The 19271-nt window shown below is 47.1% G+C and overlaps 1 protein-coding gene across 1 annotated transcript in view; it reads left to right on the top strand.

The window, feature by feature from the left end:
• LOC311138409 (paxillin-like) overlaps window positions 1-19271 on the top strand; it is a 50124-nt gene that overhangs the window by 24859 nt on the left and 5994 nt on the right. The window contains exons 2-7 of the mRNA XM_084173080.1: window positions 7286-7476; window positions 7712-7767; window positions 7877-8007; window positions 8197-8392; window positions 9218-9362; window positions 18937-19095. Of these exons, the coding sequence (XP_084029206.1) occupies window positions 7286-7476; window positions 7712-7767; window positions 7877-8007; window positions 8197-8392; window positions 9218-9362; window positions 18937-19095 (878 nt within the window). The remainder of the gene's footprint in view (window positions 1-7285; window positions 7477-7711; window positions 7768-7876; window positions 8008-8196; window positions 8393-9217; window positions 9363-18936; window positions 19096-19271) is intronic.

The raw sequence follows: 19271 nt of genomic DNA, 5'->3' as shown, positions 1-19271 counted from the left end.
ACATTTCTAAACATGTTTTTACTTTGTCATTATGGGGTATTGTGTGTAGATGGGTGAGGTGAGATTTATATATTTTTTCTTCTCCATTTTAAATTCAAGCTGGAACACAACTAAATGTGGAATAAGTCAAGGGATATGAGTACTTTGCTTCATTCTGAGTGATATTTGAGTTTGGATATTGGAAGAGAGCCATGTGAATGGCTGGCTATGAGCTGATGTGTTATGGCATGTTCCCCTCAATCCTTTGGCAGGGAGGACTGACACAGGCCTTTTTGTAGGCCTCCACACAAATGCTAATGTCTACAGCAATAAATAAATAAAAACTGCCTCCGTATTGCACAACTCGTTGCAATCTGTTTCCTTCATGTTCTGAGCCCTGAGAACTACCAGAAAAAATAACTGGAGGCTGGCGTTGGCCAAAAGACTGTCCCTCTTCCACTTCTTTGCTGGCAGGTGTACTAGCACACAACCTTCCCCACAAAAACCTTATAGAAACCCCTTTTACTGGAAATAAAAGGTAATGGATCTTTGAGCGTTTTTGTTGGATGCTGAGGTTTTTGACTTTTCTCTCACTTCCCTCTGGGCAGTTGGTTTGTTGTTAGACTGTCTACCCCTGAGAGGGAGTATCTGGCTGTAGTTGAATAAACACCCGGCTCTACTGTATCCAGAATCAAATCCTCTGGAATGTCTACACTGTCTCAGAGTTGGTGAGCAAACCCCTCTGCTTCGGAAACCCTGTCGTTATCTGGCATGCTAATGATGTTAAATACGACGCACTGGAGAAAACAAGGCGATACAAAATACAATGTAGCTCCACTGAGCTAATGTAACCTCCACGATAAACAATCACACACAAAGACCAGGGGGGCGGAGGGAATATTTATACTGTGACGAAGAACGCAGAAGCATGCCCGAACAAGGAGAGGAGGCAGCTTCGTGACAGTACCACCCACCCCCCCCCCCCCCTCCCGCGCCGACACCGGCCTCGGGGACGGCCAGGGGGACGCGGAGCAGAGCGAGCCGGATGGCGACGGTGGAAATCCCGCAACAGCGACGGATCGAGGACATCCCTCACCGGGACCCTGCACCGCTCCTCCGGACCGTTCCCCTCCCACTCCACGAGGTACTGAAGGGCCCCCCACCTGACGCCTCCAATCCAGGATGGAACGGACGGAGTACGCCGGGGCCCCCTCGATGTCCAGAGGGGGCGGAGGGACCTCCCGCACCTCAGACTACTGGAGCGGACCAGCCACCACCGGCCTGAGGAGAGACACATGGAACGAGGGGTTAATACGGTAATCAGGAGGGAGTAGTAACCTAAACGTAACCTCATTTATTCTCCTCAGGACTTTGAACGGCCCCACAAACCGCGGGCTCAGCTTCCAGCAGGGCAGGCGGAGGGGCAGATTCCGGGTCGAGAGCCAGACATGATCACCAGGTCACCGGGGCCTCACTACGGTGGCGGTCAGCGTCGGCTTTCAGGCGACGCACAACGCACTGGAGGTGGACATGGGCAGCGTTCCACGTCTCCTCTGCGCGCCGAAACCAGTCGTCCACCGCAGGAGCTTCAGTCTGGCTCTGATGCCACGGTGCCAGAACCGGCTGATACCCTAAGACACATTGAAAGGGAGTTTGGTTAGTGGAGGAGTGGCGGAGAGAGTTCTGGGCATATTCGGCCCATGGCAAGAACACCGACCACTCCCCCGGCCGGTCCTGGCAATAGGACCGCAGGAACCTACCCACATCCTGATTTACCCGTTCCACCTGCCCATTAGACTTGGGGTGAAACCCAGAGGTCAGGCTGACCGAGACCCCCAGACGTTACATGAACGCCTTCCAGACCCTGGATATAAACTGGGCACCCCGGTCAGACACTATGTCCTCTGGCACCCTGTAGTGCCAGAAGACGTGAGTAAACAGTGCTTCCGCTGTTTGCAGAGCCGTGGGGAGACCGAGCAGAGGAAGGAGGCGGCAGGCTTTAGAAAAGCGGTCCACAACGACCAGGATGGTGGTGTTACCCTGATAGAGGGGAAGATCAGTGAGAAAGTCAATTGACAAGTGAGACCATGGCCGTTATGGAACTGGTAAGGGATGTAATTTACCCGCTGGGTGGTGCCTAGGTGCCTTACTCTGGGCGCACACCAAGCAGGAGGAGACATACACCGTCACGTCCTTAGCCAAGGTAGGCATGTATGCACTCACTAACTGTAAGTCGCTCTGGATAAGAGCGTCTGCTAAATGACTCAAATGTAAAGAAATGTAGGCCACCAGTACTTCCCGGTCAGGCAGCACACTGTACGGCCGATGCCTGGGTGACCAGAGGAGGGGGACGTGTGTGCCCAATTGATCAGACGATCGCGGACAAGAGACGGCACGTACCGCAGCCCAGCTGGGCACTGAGGTGGAGATGGCTCTGTGCGTAACGCCCGCTCTATGTCCACGTGCACTGCCCACACTACCAGCGCCACAATGCAGGAGGCCGGGAGTATGGGGGTGTTGTCTATGGGCCTCTCCTCTGTGTCGTACAGCCGTGACAGTGCGTCTGCCTTCATGTTCTTAGTACCTGGTACGTATGACAACGTGAAATCAAACTGGGTGAAGAACAAGGCCCACCTGGCCTGGCGAGTGTTCAGCCTCCTCGCTGCCCAGATGTACTCCAGGTTACGGTGGTCAGTCCAGACGAGGAAAGGGTGTTTCGCCCCCTCGAGCCAGTGCCTCCACGCGGTCAGGGCTCTGACAACAGCCAACAGCTCCCGATCACCAATGTCGTAGTTCTGCTCTGGTGTGCTGAGCTTCTTAGAGAAGAAGGCAAAAGGGCGGAGCAAGAGTGACCTGGATCTGTCGTTCTCCTGGATTGCTGCCTCACCCAGCTCCATCGGCAAGTAATCCGGGTTGCAGGGGGGTGAAACGGGCAGGCCCCTTCCAGGACGTCCTCTGGAAGCCAGCAGGTTGTCCAACTGGATGGCCATGTCCACCAGCTGGTTGAAAGTCAACGTGGTATCCCGGCAGGCTAGCTCCCTTCGGACGTCCTCCCGCAGGCTGCACCGGAAGTGGTCGATGAGGGCCCGCTCGTTCCACCCGAGGGAGCCGGGCTGATGTTTGAAAAATAGAGGTCCAGCTGCAGGAGGAATCCCTGGCAGCGGGCCGCTGTCCCGTCGTACTCCCTCGGTCGGGATAGGTGAATCCCTCTGGGTGCTGGGGTGTGGGTGGCTGGATCCGGTCGCTCAGCTGGTCCCGACGGGTCGGGTCCTCTCCAGGTGTTGGACGACCTGGAGAACCCGATCCATCGCTTCGCCCAAGCTGGCTAGCATGTTGGAATGCTCCCGGACCCGCTCCACAACTCCAGGCATATACAGTGCCTTGCAAAAGTATTCATCCCCCTTGGTGTTTTTCCTATTTTGTTGCATTACAACCTGTAATTTAAATGGATTTTTATTTGGATTTCATGTAATGGACATTCACATAATTAGATTGCACACAGGTGGACTTTATTTAACTAAGTGGCACATGATCTGTCATATGATCTCAGTATATATACACCTGTTCTTAAAGGCCCCAGAGTCTGCAACACCACTAAGCAAAGGCCACCACCAAGGAAGCGACACCATGAAGACCAAGGAGCTCTCCAAACAGGTCAGGGACAAAGTTGTGGAGAACTACAGATCAGGGTTGGGTTATAAAAAATATCGGACACTTTGAACATCCCACGGAGCACCATTAAATCCATTATTAAAAAATGGAAATAATATGGCACCACAACAAACCTGCCAAGAGAGGACCGCCCACCAAAACTCACGGACCACGCAAGGAGGGCATTAATCAGAGAGGCCAGAAAAAAGCCATTGCTTAAAGAAAAAAATAAGCAAAAGCCATGTGGGAGACTCCCCAAACATATGGAAGAAGGTACTCTGGTCAGATGAGACTAAAATTGAGCTTTTTGGCCATCAAGGAAAACGCTATGTCTGGCGCAAACCCAACACCTCTTATCACCCCGAGAACACCATCCGTGAAGCATGGTGGTGGCAGCATCATGCTGTGGGGATGTTTTTCATCAGCAGGGACTGGGAAACTGGTCAGAATTGAAGGAATGATGGATGGCGCTAAATACAGGGAAATTCTTAAGGGAACACTGTTTCAGTCTTCCAAAGATTTGAGACTGGGACGGAGGTTCACCTTCCAGCAGGACAATGACCCTAAGCATAATGCTAAAGCAACAAGAGTTGTTTTAAGGGGAAACATTTAAATGTCTTGGAATGGCCTAGTCAAAGCCCAGACCTCAATCCAATTGAGAGTCTGTGGTATGACTTAAAGATTGCTGTACACCAGCGGAACCCATCCAACTTGAAGGAGCTGGAGCAGTTTTGCCTTGAAGAATGGGCAAAAATCCCAGTGGCTAGATGTGCCAAGCTTATAGAGACATTTCCCAAGAGACTTGCAGCTGTAATTGCTGCAAAAGGTGGCAATTGTATGTATGCAAAATGTATGCACTCACTAACTGTAAGTCGCTCTGGATAAGAGCCTCTGCTAAATGAATAAAATGTAAAAATGTAAATGTCTACAAAGTATTACATTTGGGGGGGTGAATAGTTATGCACGCTCAAGTTTGCAGTTTCTTTTGGCTTATTTCTTGTTTGTTTCACCCCAACAAAAAAAAAATCCATCTTCAAAATGGTAGGCATGTTGTGTAAATCAAATGATACAAACCCCCCCAAAAATCAATTTTAATTCCAGGTTGTAAGGCAACAAAATAGTATTCACCACCCTTGGCATTTTTCTATCGTAAGCCACTGTATTCCCGTTTCCTGCTGACTCCATGTTGTTGGGTGTGTGATTCTGTGGCGGGTGATTTGGACAGAGTCAGGCGCAGGAGGGTAAATCACAAAATAAATGGTTTATTCGGTAAGACAGCGGTACGCAGCAATGCTTAAAACAAGGCACGGGTGAATATCCTGGCGATATAAAATACAATGTAGCTCCACCGAGCTAATGTAACCTCCATGATAAACAATCACACACATAGACAAGGGGGGCAGATGGTATACTTATACATGTACTGATGAGGGGATATGAACCAGGTGTGTGTAATAAACAAGACAAAACAAATGAGATGATGAGCGGCAGTGGCTAGAAGGCCGGTGATGACGAACGCCGAAGCCTGCCCGAACAAGGAGAGGAGGCAGCTTCGGAGGAAGTCGTGACAGATCACCACTGGCATCCATGATTCCTTGTGCCATGGGATACTCTGTCTGTCTCAGCCTCTCTGTACTGATGAGGGAGTGTGTTATGTTATTAAATGACTTGGTCACTGAAGTCAAGTGCACTTGGACTGAACCTTGAGACCGACAGAACAAGAGACAGAGTGAAGAAAGGCTCAATTGAATTACCCCTCTCACACCACTCCCTCTGTGGGTACGGCACTCTAATAAGGGTCTTTCTTTTCTACCCCTCCTCCCCTCTTTCACAACATATCTTCCAGCACTTTCACAACTTTTTCACAACGTTGTTTTTCCCAGGCTTTGTCGTAATAAGTTGTCGAGTTGGCTCTACTTGCCTAGTTAGTCGACTGTTCTCTGCAGCAGTCGTGTGAGTTATTACCTCAGCCTTCAGAGAGCCAAGAAGACTGAAACTTCAAACTTGCATTGCTAGGGGTAAACCTAATCCTCCCGCTGCCACCAAAGTGACGCCTCCCCTCTTCCCTCCCTCCCATCTCAGTCTCTCATTACCAGTCTCTGATGGTAGTTAAGATTAGCAGTTCCTGCCTGTCAGCCAGTGTGTTGGTTGCGTTCTTCCTCCCTGTCTTCCTCTGCATTCCTCTTTTGGTCCTCCTGGGGTGTGTATGTGCTAGTCTTTATCGCCTCAGGTATGTCATTTCCACTGATGTGAGTCTCATGGTTTCCTTTTATTTCTCAACTTTTGCCGTCGTCAGTTTTCAGCGCATTATGTTTCGATCATCTTATCAGATATTTGGTTCAGTGTGGCAGTGTGTTGTTGACTTCTTAAAGTTTAGGTGCATATCGTTCACAGTTCATTTATGGATGTGTTTGTTTTCATGTTCTGACTGAAGCAGAGTCTATTGAGACAGTAGGGTAAGTATTATTAGTGAAGAAGGGGGATTGCATTGCACACAGTTTCTCACACTTGTGAAATCAGAGGCATCGATTTAAGAGTTTAAGAGAAGTGATCTCTGTGTAGGGACATGGGTGTGTAACAGTAGAGGTGGTTAACAGAGTTGGTGTGGATGATGTAGTCTTCCTCGCTCTCTTCAATACCCACAAACTGTCTGGGAGGCTAACTGGCTTGCTGTTTTGTTAACTCCGATATAATGGCTGCATTTAGAGGGTAGCTGGGGAGGTGTGGTGTTGAATCACAAATTGGGGTTGGTCCATGTTTCCTAGGCATTGAATGAACATGATCTAGATTAACCACTTCAATCAAAGGTGGAAAGCAACAATTGGTTGGCAGTGAATACAACCTGGGCAGAGAACGTTTTGGTAGTAGGCAAACTCTTTAGATTAAGGTATACTTCACATGATTTATGAAAGGTTTATAAGTAGTATATAAACTGTTTATTTATAGTTTGTTTAAAGGTTACCTTAATGTAAAGCGTTACCATAAATCCTTAATAAAGTATACATTTTAATGTTAAGTTACCAAAGCTTTCACGTGTCGCTGCTGTTCACTTCACACTCTATTCTTGGCAGTGGAAGTCTGGGAGCAGCAGAGCGGTAAAACAGAGTAAGTGTACTACAGCAGGGTAAATGAGTAACCAAAGGAGTGGTGCTGAGTGGTGACATAGTCCAGATGATTCAGTGAAGTGGATTACTTACTACTCTGCTGCTCCTCCTGTACAGTCTAAATGTTATTCCCATCTGGCTGTTTGGACACGTTGGGAAAGGGTCTGGACCTCACACTGTCAGGTGTACTTATTGATGACCAATAGGAGGAGGAGGAGGATGATGAATGGTCAAAGGTCATAACTCATGTTTGCAGTTGAGGAAATAAACTTCCACAACAATTACGTTTGAGACTACAGTAGATTAGTGGCTTACTGTCCTGCGCAACATTGTGGTATATTAGATGATGAGAGATCTAGGGACAGGATAGCATACGTTTTAAAACGAAACCTCGCCTTGAGAGATGCATTCAAACAAGCAAAGGGGATTTCCCTATGAGTTTTGTCAATCTTGTCAATGATTTTCTGTTTACACCAGGTCAACTGTTGGTTTTAAGATTGCCACTTACTGCATAAAAAAAAAAATAAGGATCTTAATCTTTATGTTCCTAGATGCTTTGCTGGCGGACTTGGAGTCGACAACCTCCCACATCTCCAAGCGGCCGGTGTTTCTGCCGGACGAGACGCCCTACTCTTTCCTCACGGGAGGACAGGCTCCTCCCCCTGTACCCCCACCTCCCTCTGCTGAGGCCCTGAACGGAACCGCGCTCAACCCCCTAGAATCCACCCGGTCGTCCACACAGGTACATACTCATATACACCTTTGTACATACCCAAACGGAAGGTGTGGGCAGTAAGTTACATACCTGATTAAACTAATAGTCTTGGTGAAGACTATGAATGGATGATCGAAAGCCTGTACCCACATGACCCTATTGAGGGTAAAGTTGGACACCCCTGACAAACACCCATTTACCACATTACCCATCTAGAGCACTCAAATACTACACTTCTAAATATGTACCTACCCTTTCTTAGTCCTACAGCAGTAGCTCCCCCTCCTTACCCCAAAGCGAAGACGACCACGTCTACAGGTAATAATGATAATAATAACATTACACTTTTGTTTGTGTAGCATCACAAGACAAAATGAACATCAGATGTCTGTTACTGATGTTTGTGTCTCTCTTTTGGTTCCTTCAGCTTCCCCAACAAGCAAAAGAGTGCGGAGGCTGCCATGAGCTCCTTCCTGGGCAGCAACCTGTCGGAGTTGGACCGGCTGCTTCTTGAGCTCAACGCCGTGCAGCACAACACGCCCTCCTTCCCCACTGAGGGTACGCTATACCCTTATGTGTGCATCCCAAATGGCACCCTATTCCCTATATAGGGCACTGCTTTTGACCAGGGCTCACGGGTAGAAAACCCTGTTTGGTACATAAATCATTTAACAGGCACTATGTCTTTGTTGTTGAAACTTGGGAATACTGTATGTAAAGATGTTTTTTTTTCCTTCTGTGTTGCAGAGGAGACAGCCCCGCCCCTCCCCTCTAGCAGCACCACCCACTATGTGCAGGAGAACGGGGTTTCGGTGGCCGGCAAGGTGCCTCCCCCAACCATGGAGAAGCCCAAGCGCAGCGTGGCCACCAGGGTCATTGAAGATGTACGCCCCAGCGTTGAAAGCCTTCTGGACGAGCTAGAAAATTCTGTGCCCTCCCCCACGTAAGGATTAAGGCGTCCGCATGCTTCCCATCCGAATCAATTCGGAACAGTTTGTGCATATATTATGACGACATTTTATGACGTTTTTGTTCTTCGGCGAGGGGTTTTTCCTCTGTTCGTGCACACACAAAAATTGTTGAAGTGGGGAGCCGAAGTCTACGCCCCTTCGTCGGTGATTAGTCAGCAGGAGGGATTCTTCAATTAAGTTTTTGTAATTTCACTTGAGAAATACTGCACCAAACATCTTAGTTGGATGTCCCCTGTAGCTCAGTTGCTAGAGCATGGCACTTGCAACGCCAGGGTTGTGGGTTCGTTTCCCACGGGGGGCCAGTATGAAAATGTATGCACTCACTAACTGTAAGTCGCTCTGGATAAGAGCGTCTGCTAAATGACTATAATGTAATGTAAAATTGCGCGACTAAGATCTCCTCGACAAAAACGTCAAATTTTATGACAGAGTTCTTGAGTTATCTTAGATTAATTCTGACTATTTTGAGGAATTGTATACTGGCTACGGCGTCTCAAGATGGACAAACTGTACTATCGTTTTTCAAGAGAAGGTCTTTTGAGAAATATGCGAGCACACTCGTTCGGTTCGGCTAGGCGCCAGCCGAACTGAAGCATGCAGAAGGCTTTAGTGCTGGTCAAAAACGTTCCTATCCCCAGAAATGGGGGAAAATTGACAGCGACGCAATTGCACTGCACCTCAAGTTCCGGAAGACCGTTTAATCTTGTACACTGATTGTGCTATTTTCCTGTGTGTTTTTCATGTTTGACTGTGGGAATTTATGACCTAATGTTTGTTGTTGTTTATTTAATTTCTAGCCCCACCGCCTTGGTGGTAGAGGAGTTGACGGAGGGGGAGGAGGAGACACCCTCCCAGCTGCAGGCCAGAATCTCTGCCTCCTCCGCCACGCGGGAGCTCGACGAGCTCATGGCCTCGCTGTCTGACTTCAAAGTCCAGAGCAATGTGAGTTTTACAGAAATATTATTTTTACGAGGGTGTGTGTGTGTGTGTGTGTGTGTGTGTGTGTGTGTGTGTGTGTGTGTGTGTATACTTGCGTACTATTGTTTGTACAGATGAACGTTATACCTTCAGGCGTTTGGAAATTGCTCCCAAGTAAACTTCTGACCCACTGGAATTGTGATACAGTGAATTATAAGTGAAATAATCTGTCTGTAAACAATTGTTGGAAAAATTACTTGTGTCATGCACAAAGTAGATGTCCTAACCGACTTGCCAAAACTATAGTTTGTTAACAAGAAATTTGTGGAGTGGTTGAAAAACGAGTTTTAATGCCTCCAACCTAAGTGTATGTAAACTTCCGATTTCAACTGTATATACACTACCAGTCAAAAGTTTGGACACCTACTCATTCAAGGATTTTTCTTTATTTTGACTACTTTCTACATTGTAGAATAATAGTGAAGACATCAGAACTATGAAATAACACATATGGAATCATGTAGTAACCAAAAAAAGTGTTAAACAAATCAAAATATATTTTATATTTGAGATTCTTCAAATAGCCACCCTTTGCCTTGATGACAGCTTTGCACACTCTTGGCATTCTCTCAACCAGCTTTATGAGGAATACTTTTCCAACAGTCTTGAAGGAGTTCCCACATATGCTGAGCACTTGTTGGCTGCTTTTCTTTCACTCTGCCGTCCGACTCATCCCAAACCATCTCAATTGGATTGAGGTCAGGAGATTGTGGAGGCCAGGTCATCTGATGCAGCACTCCATCACTCTCCTTCTTGGTAAAATAGCCCTTACACAGCCTGGAGGTGTGTTGGGTCATTGTCCTGTTGAAAAACAAATGATAGTCCCACTAAGCCCAAACCAGATGGGATGGCGTATCGCTGCAGAATGCTGTGGTAGCCATGCTGGTTAAGTGTGCCTTGAATTCTAAATAAATCACAGACAGTGTCACCAGCAAAGCACCCCCACACCATAACACCTCCTCCTCCATGCTTTACGGTGGGAAATACACATGCGGAGATCATCTGTTCACCCACACCGCGTCTCACAAAGACACAGCGGTTGGAACCAAAAATCTCCAATTTGGACTCCAGACCAAAGGACAACTTTCCACCGGTCTAATGTCCATTGCTCATGTTTCTTGGCCCAAGCAGGTCTCTTCTTATTATTGGTGTCCTTTAGTAGTGGTTTCTTTGCAGCAATTTGACCATGAAAGCCTGATTCACACAGTCCCCTCTGAACAGTTGATGTTGAGATGTTACTGTTACTTGAACTCTGTGAAGCATTTATTTGGGCTGCAATTTCTGAGGCTGGTAACTCTAATGAACTTATCCTCTGCAGCAGAGGTAACTCTGGGTCTTCCATTAATGTGGCGGTACTTATGAGAGCCAGTTTCATCATAGCGATTGATGTTTTTTGCGACTGCACTTGAAGAAACTTTCAAAGTTCTTGAAATGTTCCGTATTGACTGACCTTCATGTCTTAAAGTATTGATGGACTGTCGTTTCTCTTTGCATATTTGAGCTGTTCTTGCCATAATATGGACTTGGTCTTTTACCAAATAGGGCTATCTTCTATATACCACCCCTACCTTGTCACAACACAACTGATTGGCTCAAACGCATTAAGAAGGAAAGAAATTCCACAAATTAACTTTTAAGAAGGCACACCTGTTAATTAAAATGTATTCCAGGTGACTACCTCATGAAGCTGGTTGAGAGAATGACAAGAGTGTGCAAAGCTGTCATCAAGGCAAAGGGTGGCTATTTGAAGAATCTCAAATATAACATATTTTTTGATTTGTTTAACACTTTTTTGGTTACTACATGATTCCATTTGTGTTATTTCATAGTTTTGATGTCTTCACTATTATTCTACAATGTAGAAAATAGTAAAAATAAAGAAAAACCCTGGAATGAGTAGGTGTGTCCAAACCTTTGACTGGTACTGTATATACATACATAAACACATATGTGTGTGTATATGTGTTTGTGTATATATGTTTTATTCTCGCATAGGTGCAGTGAAATGTGTTGTTTTATAGGGTCAGCCATAGTAGTACGGCACCCTGGAACAAATTAGGGTTAAGTGCCCTGCTCAAGGGCAGATCCGCAGATTTTCACCTTGTGAACTCAGGTATTCGAACCTGCAACCTTTCAATTACTGTCCCAACGCTCTAACTGCTATATGGATGAGTGGGTTGACCGATGGATGGGTGGGTGGTTGTGGATGGATGGATGGATGGATGGATGGATGGATGGATGGGTGGATGGACAGCTGGATGGATGGATGGATGGGTGGGTGTAGAGATGGATGAGAAAGAGAGGTATGCAGATGGGATAAAAGGACTTACTGTAGGGTGAAATGTGCAGTCAAATGAATGGTGGATGTGTTACTTTTAAAATGTAGGTTGTATTTAGATTTTTGGCATTGATGTGGGGGTTCTTCACACAGGTAGATTGCTGTGGTCTAGACTGTGTCGGGCATTTACTACCATTCACCTTATCGATCCCACAATACTAAGTTATTTACACTGTGAGTTAATAAGTGTGGAATGTGAATGATTTTTATATCCATCACTATGATATATAATGCCAATTTTCACACAGCTTTATTGAGGAGGTGGTCATGATTTGATATGCCATGGTGCATTTCTGCCGCTGTGGCAACTTCCCTTTTCTCCTCAAACCATTTCCCCTTTTTTTTCCTCTCTTCTATTATTGTTTCTGTGTGTGTGTGTGTTTCTTTCCCCTTCCGGCTCCATTGCTGCCCGTCCTCCAGTCTGGTTCTCAGTTGTCTCTCAGTATGAATCCCCTCCTGCTCAGTCAAGGATCAGAACCCTCCTCCTTGGAGACGAAGTCACCTGCAGCCCCTGCTTCCCCAGTAGTTGTAACCAGAGACCCAACTGGGCCTGTGGATCTGCAGCTGGAGCCCCCCAGTGACACGTCCCCCTCCTGTACCCCTGTTCCTTTAGAACTCCACATAGATGAAGATGCCTGCGCTTGCCCTCCCTCCTCCACCCCCCTCTCAGCTGCTTCAGACTCCACCGTTGTGTTGGCCTCATCCCAGAGCCTCCAGTACACCCAGATCCACACACAGCTGGGAAGAGAAACTGATCCCAGCGTGAGAACTACGCTGACCTCCCACATGGAGTCCCTCACTGTGGTCTCTAACACCACAAGCCACACTTTGCCAAAGACCCCCGATCCTCCTGTTGCCCCAGTTGTAAAGTACCCCAGTCCTGCAGTGGATACAAATACCACCAAGACGCCTAGTCCAGTAACTGTTGACAAGACCCCTAGTCTGGTACCTGTTGCCAATACCCTCAGTCCTGTGACTGTTGTCAAGACCCCTAGTCCTATAACTGTTGCCAAGACTCCCATTCCAGTTAAGGTTGCTACGAGCCTCAGTCCTGTTCCAATTCCTAAAAGCCTCAGTCCTCTTCCAGTTGCTAAGAGCCCCAGTCCAGTTCTGGTTGCTAAGAGCCCCATTCCTGTTAGTGTTGCTAAGAGTCCCACTCATAAAACAATCACCCTTCCTCTGTCAGCCCCCATTGATCAATCTTCCCCACCGAAGGAGAAGCAGCCAGACAAAACCACTGCTCAGCCAGCAGAGCCCCCTTCTGCATGTCCTGACTTGAGGATAACATGGCCATGTCGGGAGCCCTTGCTGGAGGACACTCTTGGCAGATTGTTGTCCTTCGACTTTACCCTGCCAGAGGGAGAAGTGAAGCATGCCAAGATGACTTATCAGGACAAAGTGGAGCTTTGTGCCATGGCAGGAGACAAGGAAAGGACTTGGGAGGATGAGGAAAGGACTTACCCAAGGCACAGCACACCCCTGGATGGGCGCGAGGGGACGATGACCCCCCTTACCAAGGCCAGCTGGATGGACGACTGCTTGACCCCGTCGGCGTGCCCGGGAACCCCCGAGACCACCCTGGACCTGCCCCTGAACCAGCCTTCGGCCGTGGAGAGGCTGTCCACCTCGGGCCAAGTACGACGCTCTCTTCCAATAGGCCATCCATCCACAACAACGCTCTCCCAAAATAAGCTGGCACGCGAGTTTGAAGGCTGTAAGGCACCATATGGTTTATCTTTTATTAGGCCAAGTTTGAGGCCAAATCCCCACTTTGACACATTTCATCTTTCCCATGTATCCTGGCACTGGTGGTGTCACACACTGATAGGTGTAACCGATACAGTAAAATACAGAGATGTAAATGATCACTAATATATATAATGCCATTGGCTTTTTATCAGATGATGGTTCATTCTAGCCTGGTGGAATCAGTCTGATCGCTAAGTTCACCATCATTTTTCACTTCACTTATACAGTACCAGTCAGAAGTTTGGACACACCTACTCATTCAAGGGTTTTTCTTTATTTTTACAATTTTCTACATTGTAGAATAATAGTGAAGACATCAAAACTTTGAAATAACACAAATGGAATCATGTAGTAACCGGAAAAGTGTTAAACAAATCTAAATATATTTTATATTTGAGATTCGTCAAATAGCCACCCTTTGCCTTGATGACAGCTTTGCACACGCTTGGCATTCTCTCAACCAGCTTTATGAGGAATGCTTTTCCAACAGTCTTGAAGGAGTTCCCACATATGCTGAGCACTTGTTGGCTGCTTTTCCTTCACTCTGCCATCTGATTCATCCCAAACCATCTCAGTTGGGTTGAGGTCGGGGGATTGTGGAGGCCAGGTCATCTGATGCAGCACTCCATCACTCTCCTTCTTGGTAAAATAGCCATTACACAGCCTGGAGGTGTGTTGGGTCATTGTCCTGTTGAAAAACAAATGATAGTCCCACTAAGCCCAAACCAGATGGGATGGCATATCGCTGCAGAATGCTGTGGTAGCCATGCTGGTTAAGTGCCTTGAATTCTAAATAAATCACAGACAGTGTCACCAGCAAAGCACCCCCACACCATAACACCTCCTCCTCCATGCTTTACGGTGGGAACTACACAAAGACACAGCGGTTGGAACCAAAAATCTCAAATTTGGACTCTAGACCAAAGGGAACATTTCCACCGGTCTAATGTCCATTGCTCATGTTTCTTGGCCCAAGCAGGTCTCTTCTTATTATTGGTGTCCTTTAGTAGTGGTTTCTTTGCAGCAATTCGATTCTAATGAACTTATCCTCTGCAGCAGAGGTAACTCTGGGTCTTCCATTCTTGTGGCTGTCCTCATGGGAGCCAGTTTCATCATAGCGCTTGATGGTTTTTGCAACTGCACTTGAAGAAACTTCTTGTGTCCAAACTTTTGACAGTTAGTGTAAGTCTGGGATTTCTTATCTTGGAAACTGTTTGAGTCTGTCTGTAATGGGGCATTATTCAAAAATAACTTGTCAGCGATGGGATCACCTTCAACCAATCAGAGGATGGCTTAATTAAAAGAACAGTTTGACCACGTGGGTTTTTGTCCTAAACCCACCCACTGTTTCTGAGAGGATGCTGATTGGACCGTCCATTTTCTGGCTTATTCCAAGTGCCCATCTATTGGATTAAGCACAGACTGATAAGTGAAGTGAAATAGAATGGTGAAAGCAGCGATCAGACTGTTTCCACCAGGCTAGGCTCATTCAAGTTCCTTCATGATCTGTTAGTCATTTTCAAGTTGAAGTGATTGAGATGGGCTCTTATTTTGGGAGAGCGACTCACATGAACACATGAGGACACAAGGACTTGAATATATAGGGCATCTTGTCAAAGTTTTACCTGAGAAGTGATGCATGGAGTTTGTATTGTCTGCATTGTGAAGAATGTTGGCTATTGTGAACTGCACAAGGATATAAGTCAGCGAAAAGTCACGAGGGTTATAACTGCCTACCATGTGGAAATGTCCGCTGTGTGTTGTTTACAGCTATATTGCACGTCTCAACTTGCATCTGTGAGCTTGTCACTTGCACAATCAAGAGTGATGCAAACCTTCACCTCTCAGCCGTGTGTAGCTTGCCACCTCATGTCAATATGCTGGATTATATGTTGATGATGATAATGCACTCTCAGTATACCATTTAAAACCCCTTTATTCATAGGCTACTTGGCTAATGCAAGGCCAGGATAAAAATAAACACCTATGTGAAGCTGCTAAACCAGCCTTGATTAAGGGGGAAGGTAGGCTATGCATGTTTTTTTATCAAATTAAATGAAATGGGAGGGAAACCAATAGTTTTTTTTATGTTTCTAAATATAAGGTTCACCGGCACAAAAGGCACATCTCTCATTCCATGGGGACTGTGCGTCATAGCTGGATAGGCTGCGCTTTCACTCTCAAAATCCATGCGTTACCGTTAAGACCTGCTTTTGGTGGGTTTTCAAATTTACCATCAGCTCTGCATAAAATTGTCACTTTTGCGCTTGTTTTTATGAACACACCCTCCCATCTCAGCAAGCTGATGTTAGACAGGTAAATTGCCGAACCTGGTGTAAAGGTTGGAAAATGCCAGTTTTTTACATGACGAAATTGCAAACTAACGTGTGTTTGACACTTGTGCCTCTCTTAGCGGCAGCCGAAAATAGAGCCAGTGGTGTTAAGGGAGAATAATTTGATTTGACCTAGTACCGCTTCTTCCAGGTGACGTGAAGAAGGTCTGTATCTGCACCATGTGGTCTCACTACTGGTGTTCCACAGGGCTAGGTACTACACACATTCTCTGTGCAATGTTTGAGTGGAGAGGGGACAAACCTAAAACATGTTTATATAGGCCTGTGGAACCATGTTTGAGAATCTGTTTTCAAGGACATTAGCAGGACTTGAGCTGCTTCTCTACAGTGACATTACTGCAAGAATCTAAGACCATCGGTTTTGCTGCTTGCATTTTATGTCCGCCTGTGTGTTGCAGGAGCATTACATTTCTAGTCGTTGTTTTGCACATCGTGTATTTTACATTTACGTCATTCTCTTATCCAGAGTGACTTACAGTAGCAATTAGGTTTAAGTGCCTTGCTCAAGGACACATCGACAGATTTTTTTCCTCTAGTCGGCTCTAGGATTCTAACCAGCGACCGTTCGGTTATTGGCCCAACGCTCTTAACCGCTAGGCTACCTGCTGCACTGTATGTTTTTGCGCTGAGAAGAATGGACCATTGTTACGTGTTTTCAATCAACCAGCATGCTCACACACTGCAGCCTAGCAGGTGTGAAATAGACTGCCTCGGAAAATAGTGGAATGGAATGGAGTCGAGTGGAGTGCCCTTTGACCTTTGCGATCAGCCGGCCTGGCCTGAAGGATTGTGCTTCCTGGTGTTTCGTGCCTGGCTCTGCAGCACCCCTGATATGTGTGTCGTCATGGGAAGTATGGGGAAGCACCACCATGCCCCCTCCCCCCCCTTACTTCCTTCTACCCAACTCTGTAGCTCAAGTCGGTTATCTGCCGCACCAAAGAGACGCCCAACGTGCACCCCATGTACCGAGACGGGCATTTGTTGAGGCGTAAACTGGGTCCTGTCATCTTCACCAAGAGCAGTTCCCAGGACTGTCTCATCGCAGAGCTGCAGGGTAAGCTGGGAATCGAATCCGCCGTTGAGCGCCGACGCAAGAAGCAGTCAGACGACTGGCTCACTGAAGGGGTCATCGTCATGAACAACCCGCAGCGCACGCGGGAAGATCGGGCCTCGCCGGTGGTGGACAAGGTACAGTGATGTGGCCGGAGCCAGTACTAAGTCCTCTCATTGCAGCACCTTCCAGTAGCGTTGTTCTTGATTTGTGCTGTTATTCTAGAGTAACGTTACCAAGGCCCTTTTCTATACCACACATATGGATTATGACTAGCGAACAGTTTCTCAACCGTATTCTTCTGTAACCACTTGTTGATGTTTTCTTGCCCCAACTGAGGCTTTCTATTTCCTGTGGTTTAATTTCACTCATCTTTGATGTCTCTCTCTTGCTCTCTGTCTCTTCCCGCACCCAGATTGTCATCCCTCCTGATTCGCCTGTCCCTCGGAGAAAAGTCATTCCCCCTCCGCAGTCCCCCCCGGCACCCAAAAAGCCATCCCCTGTCAAGCAGACCCCTCCGCCCCTGCCTCCTCCCCCGCCCCCACCCCCCTCGCCTCCTCCCAAGGACCCCATCCCTCCCCCGCCACGCACCCCTTCCCCCCCACCTGTGGAGCATCAGCCCACCTCTTCCTGGACGCCGACCCCCAGAGAGCCCACCCCTCCACCCAGGGAACCTGCCCCGCACAAAACCCCTAGCCCCCCGCCCAAGTCTGTCACCCCGCCCACCCCGCCCACTCCCCCAAAGGTCTTTGTGTCTATTGGCTGCCAGACTGAGTACGATCCCATCTTCCCACCAATGGAGGCATGGAACACTCAATCCACTTTGTTCGTTTATCCTTCTGTTTTCTCTATTTCTCCCTTTCTCTCTTTGGCCTAATCTGCCTCTCACTTATTTATTTTCTCACTATCACCAACTTTGTTTCTCAATTTCTTGGTTTGTATTGAGTGGTCTGTGTCAGTGGACGTGTTGTCAAAACCAAAACTCTTCACTGTGTGTGTGTGTGTGTGTGTGTTTGTGGAGAAAACAGATCTATTTTGGGCCCTATCGCTAAACACTGCTGCACCAAGAGTCTAGGAGAGGGGTTGTGATGAGGAAGGAACTCTTTAAGGATGTGTGAAATCCATTCTGTAGAGATTAAAGAGCATGACATCCAGGCTGGCGAGTGAACTGTCCCGGTTTTTGGAGAATGACATCTAGCGGCGGCAACTTGGGCCATGTCGTTCCCTTCCTCTTTAACAAACTCATCAAGGTTAAACCAAGTTGGTATTTGATTTTACTCCATATGGAAGGGTGGATGTTTAGTGAGGGTTGCCTTTCATCAGTGAAATTTGCCTGTACGTGACTGTTTTTCCCTGTGGGTGTGTGTGCGCACACGTTTTTTTGTAAGCAGTAGGCCCACTGACAGGCTATTTTTTCCCTCTGTGGAATTTGACTAGGTCAGGAAGCTCCAATGACCAAACCATTTGAGAAGTGTAGTTCCCTCCCAACTTACTTCTGCCCATCAACACAATCAATAGGCTCTATAGGTAGCTAATAAGAGGAGTTACTCTTGGAGACAGTAGTCCAATTAAAGAGTTCCAGGGTTGGACTGCAGTGCTCTATGTAATGTCAGCTTTTATGCGATGAGTCGAACATGTTCTTTCTAGCCTGGCATGCCATGCCAGTGGCATTCTCCATTTCAGCCATTAAAAAGACTGCTTTCTTTGGCACGTCACATAAGCCCAGGGAGAGTGTGTTCTGTTTCGTCAAGAATAATTACTGCTGTCTATGAAGACTCAGTTAAATTCCAAATACTTAATCCCAGAGGGGCAATTACATTCAGATGTAATCAGCAGAGTTGTTGAAGAGAGACTCTTCTACGCTTTAATTAGGTTTTCTGTGAATTGAGCAGAACATTAATTGGGAAGGGATCTCTATTTGTGGAACTGTGTTGCTTGCATGTGTACGTTTCTATATGTTAGTGTGTATGCTTAATGTCTGCGTGTGTGTTTCTGTGCGTCTGTTTCTTTCTCTGACATGTCTGTCTGTGTGTGACCCATCCACAGATTCTGGCCCAGGGGAAGAGCTTGCCCACGGCTCCCCCCAAACAGGCCAACAAGCTGGACAACATGCTGGGCAGCCTCCAGTCAGACCTCCATAAACTGGGCGTCCAGACCGTGGCCAAGGGAGTGTGTGGGGCCTGCAACAAGCCCATCGTTGGACAGGTGACCTTACACACACACACACACACACACACACACACACACACTCACACACATACACACAGGAAGACACACGCACACATGCACAACACACACAGGCCGTACTCACGCACTCACACTTACGCACACACTCACATTCACCTTTACTGTGCTTATTACATACATTTTTGGGTCCCTGT

The sequence above is a fragment of the Coregonus lavaretus genome, assembly GCF_964263955.1.
Source record: "Coregonus lavaretus genome assembly, chromosome: 12".
Lineage (NCBI taxonomy): Eukaryota > Metazoa > Chordata > Actinopteri > Salmoniformes > Salmonidae > Coregonus > Coregonus lavaretus.
The sequence above is the reverse complement of the archived record's forward strand: the minus strand, read 5'-3'. Positions and strand labels throughout refer to the sequence as shown.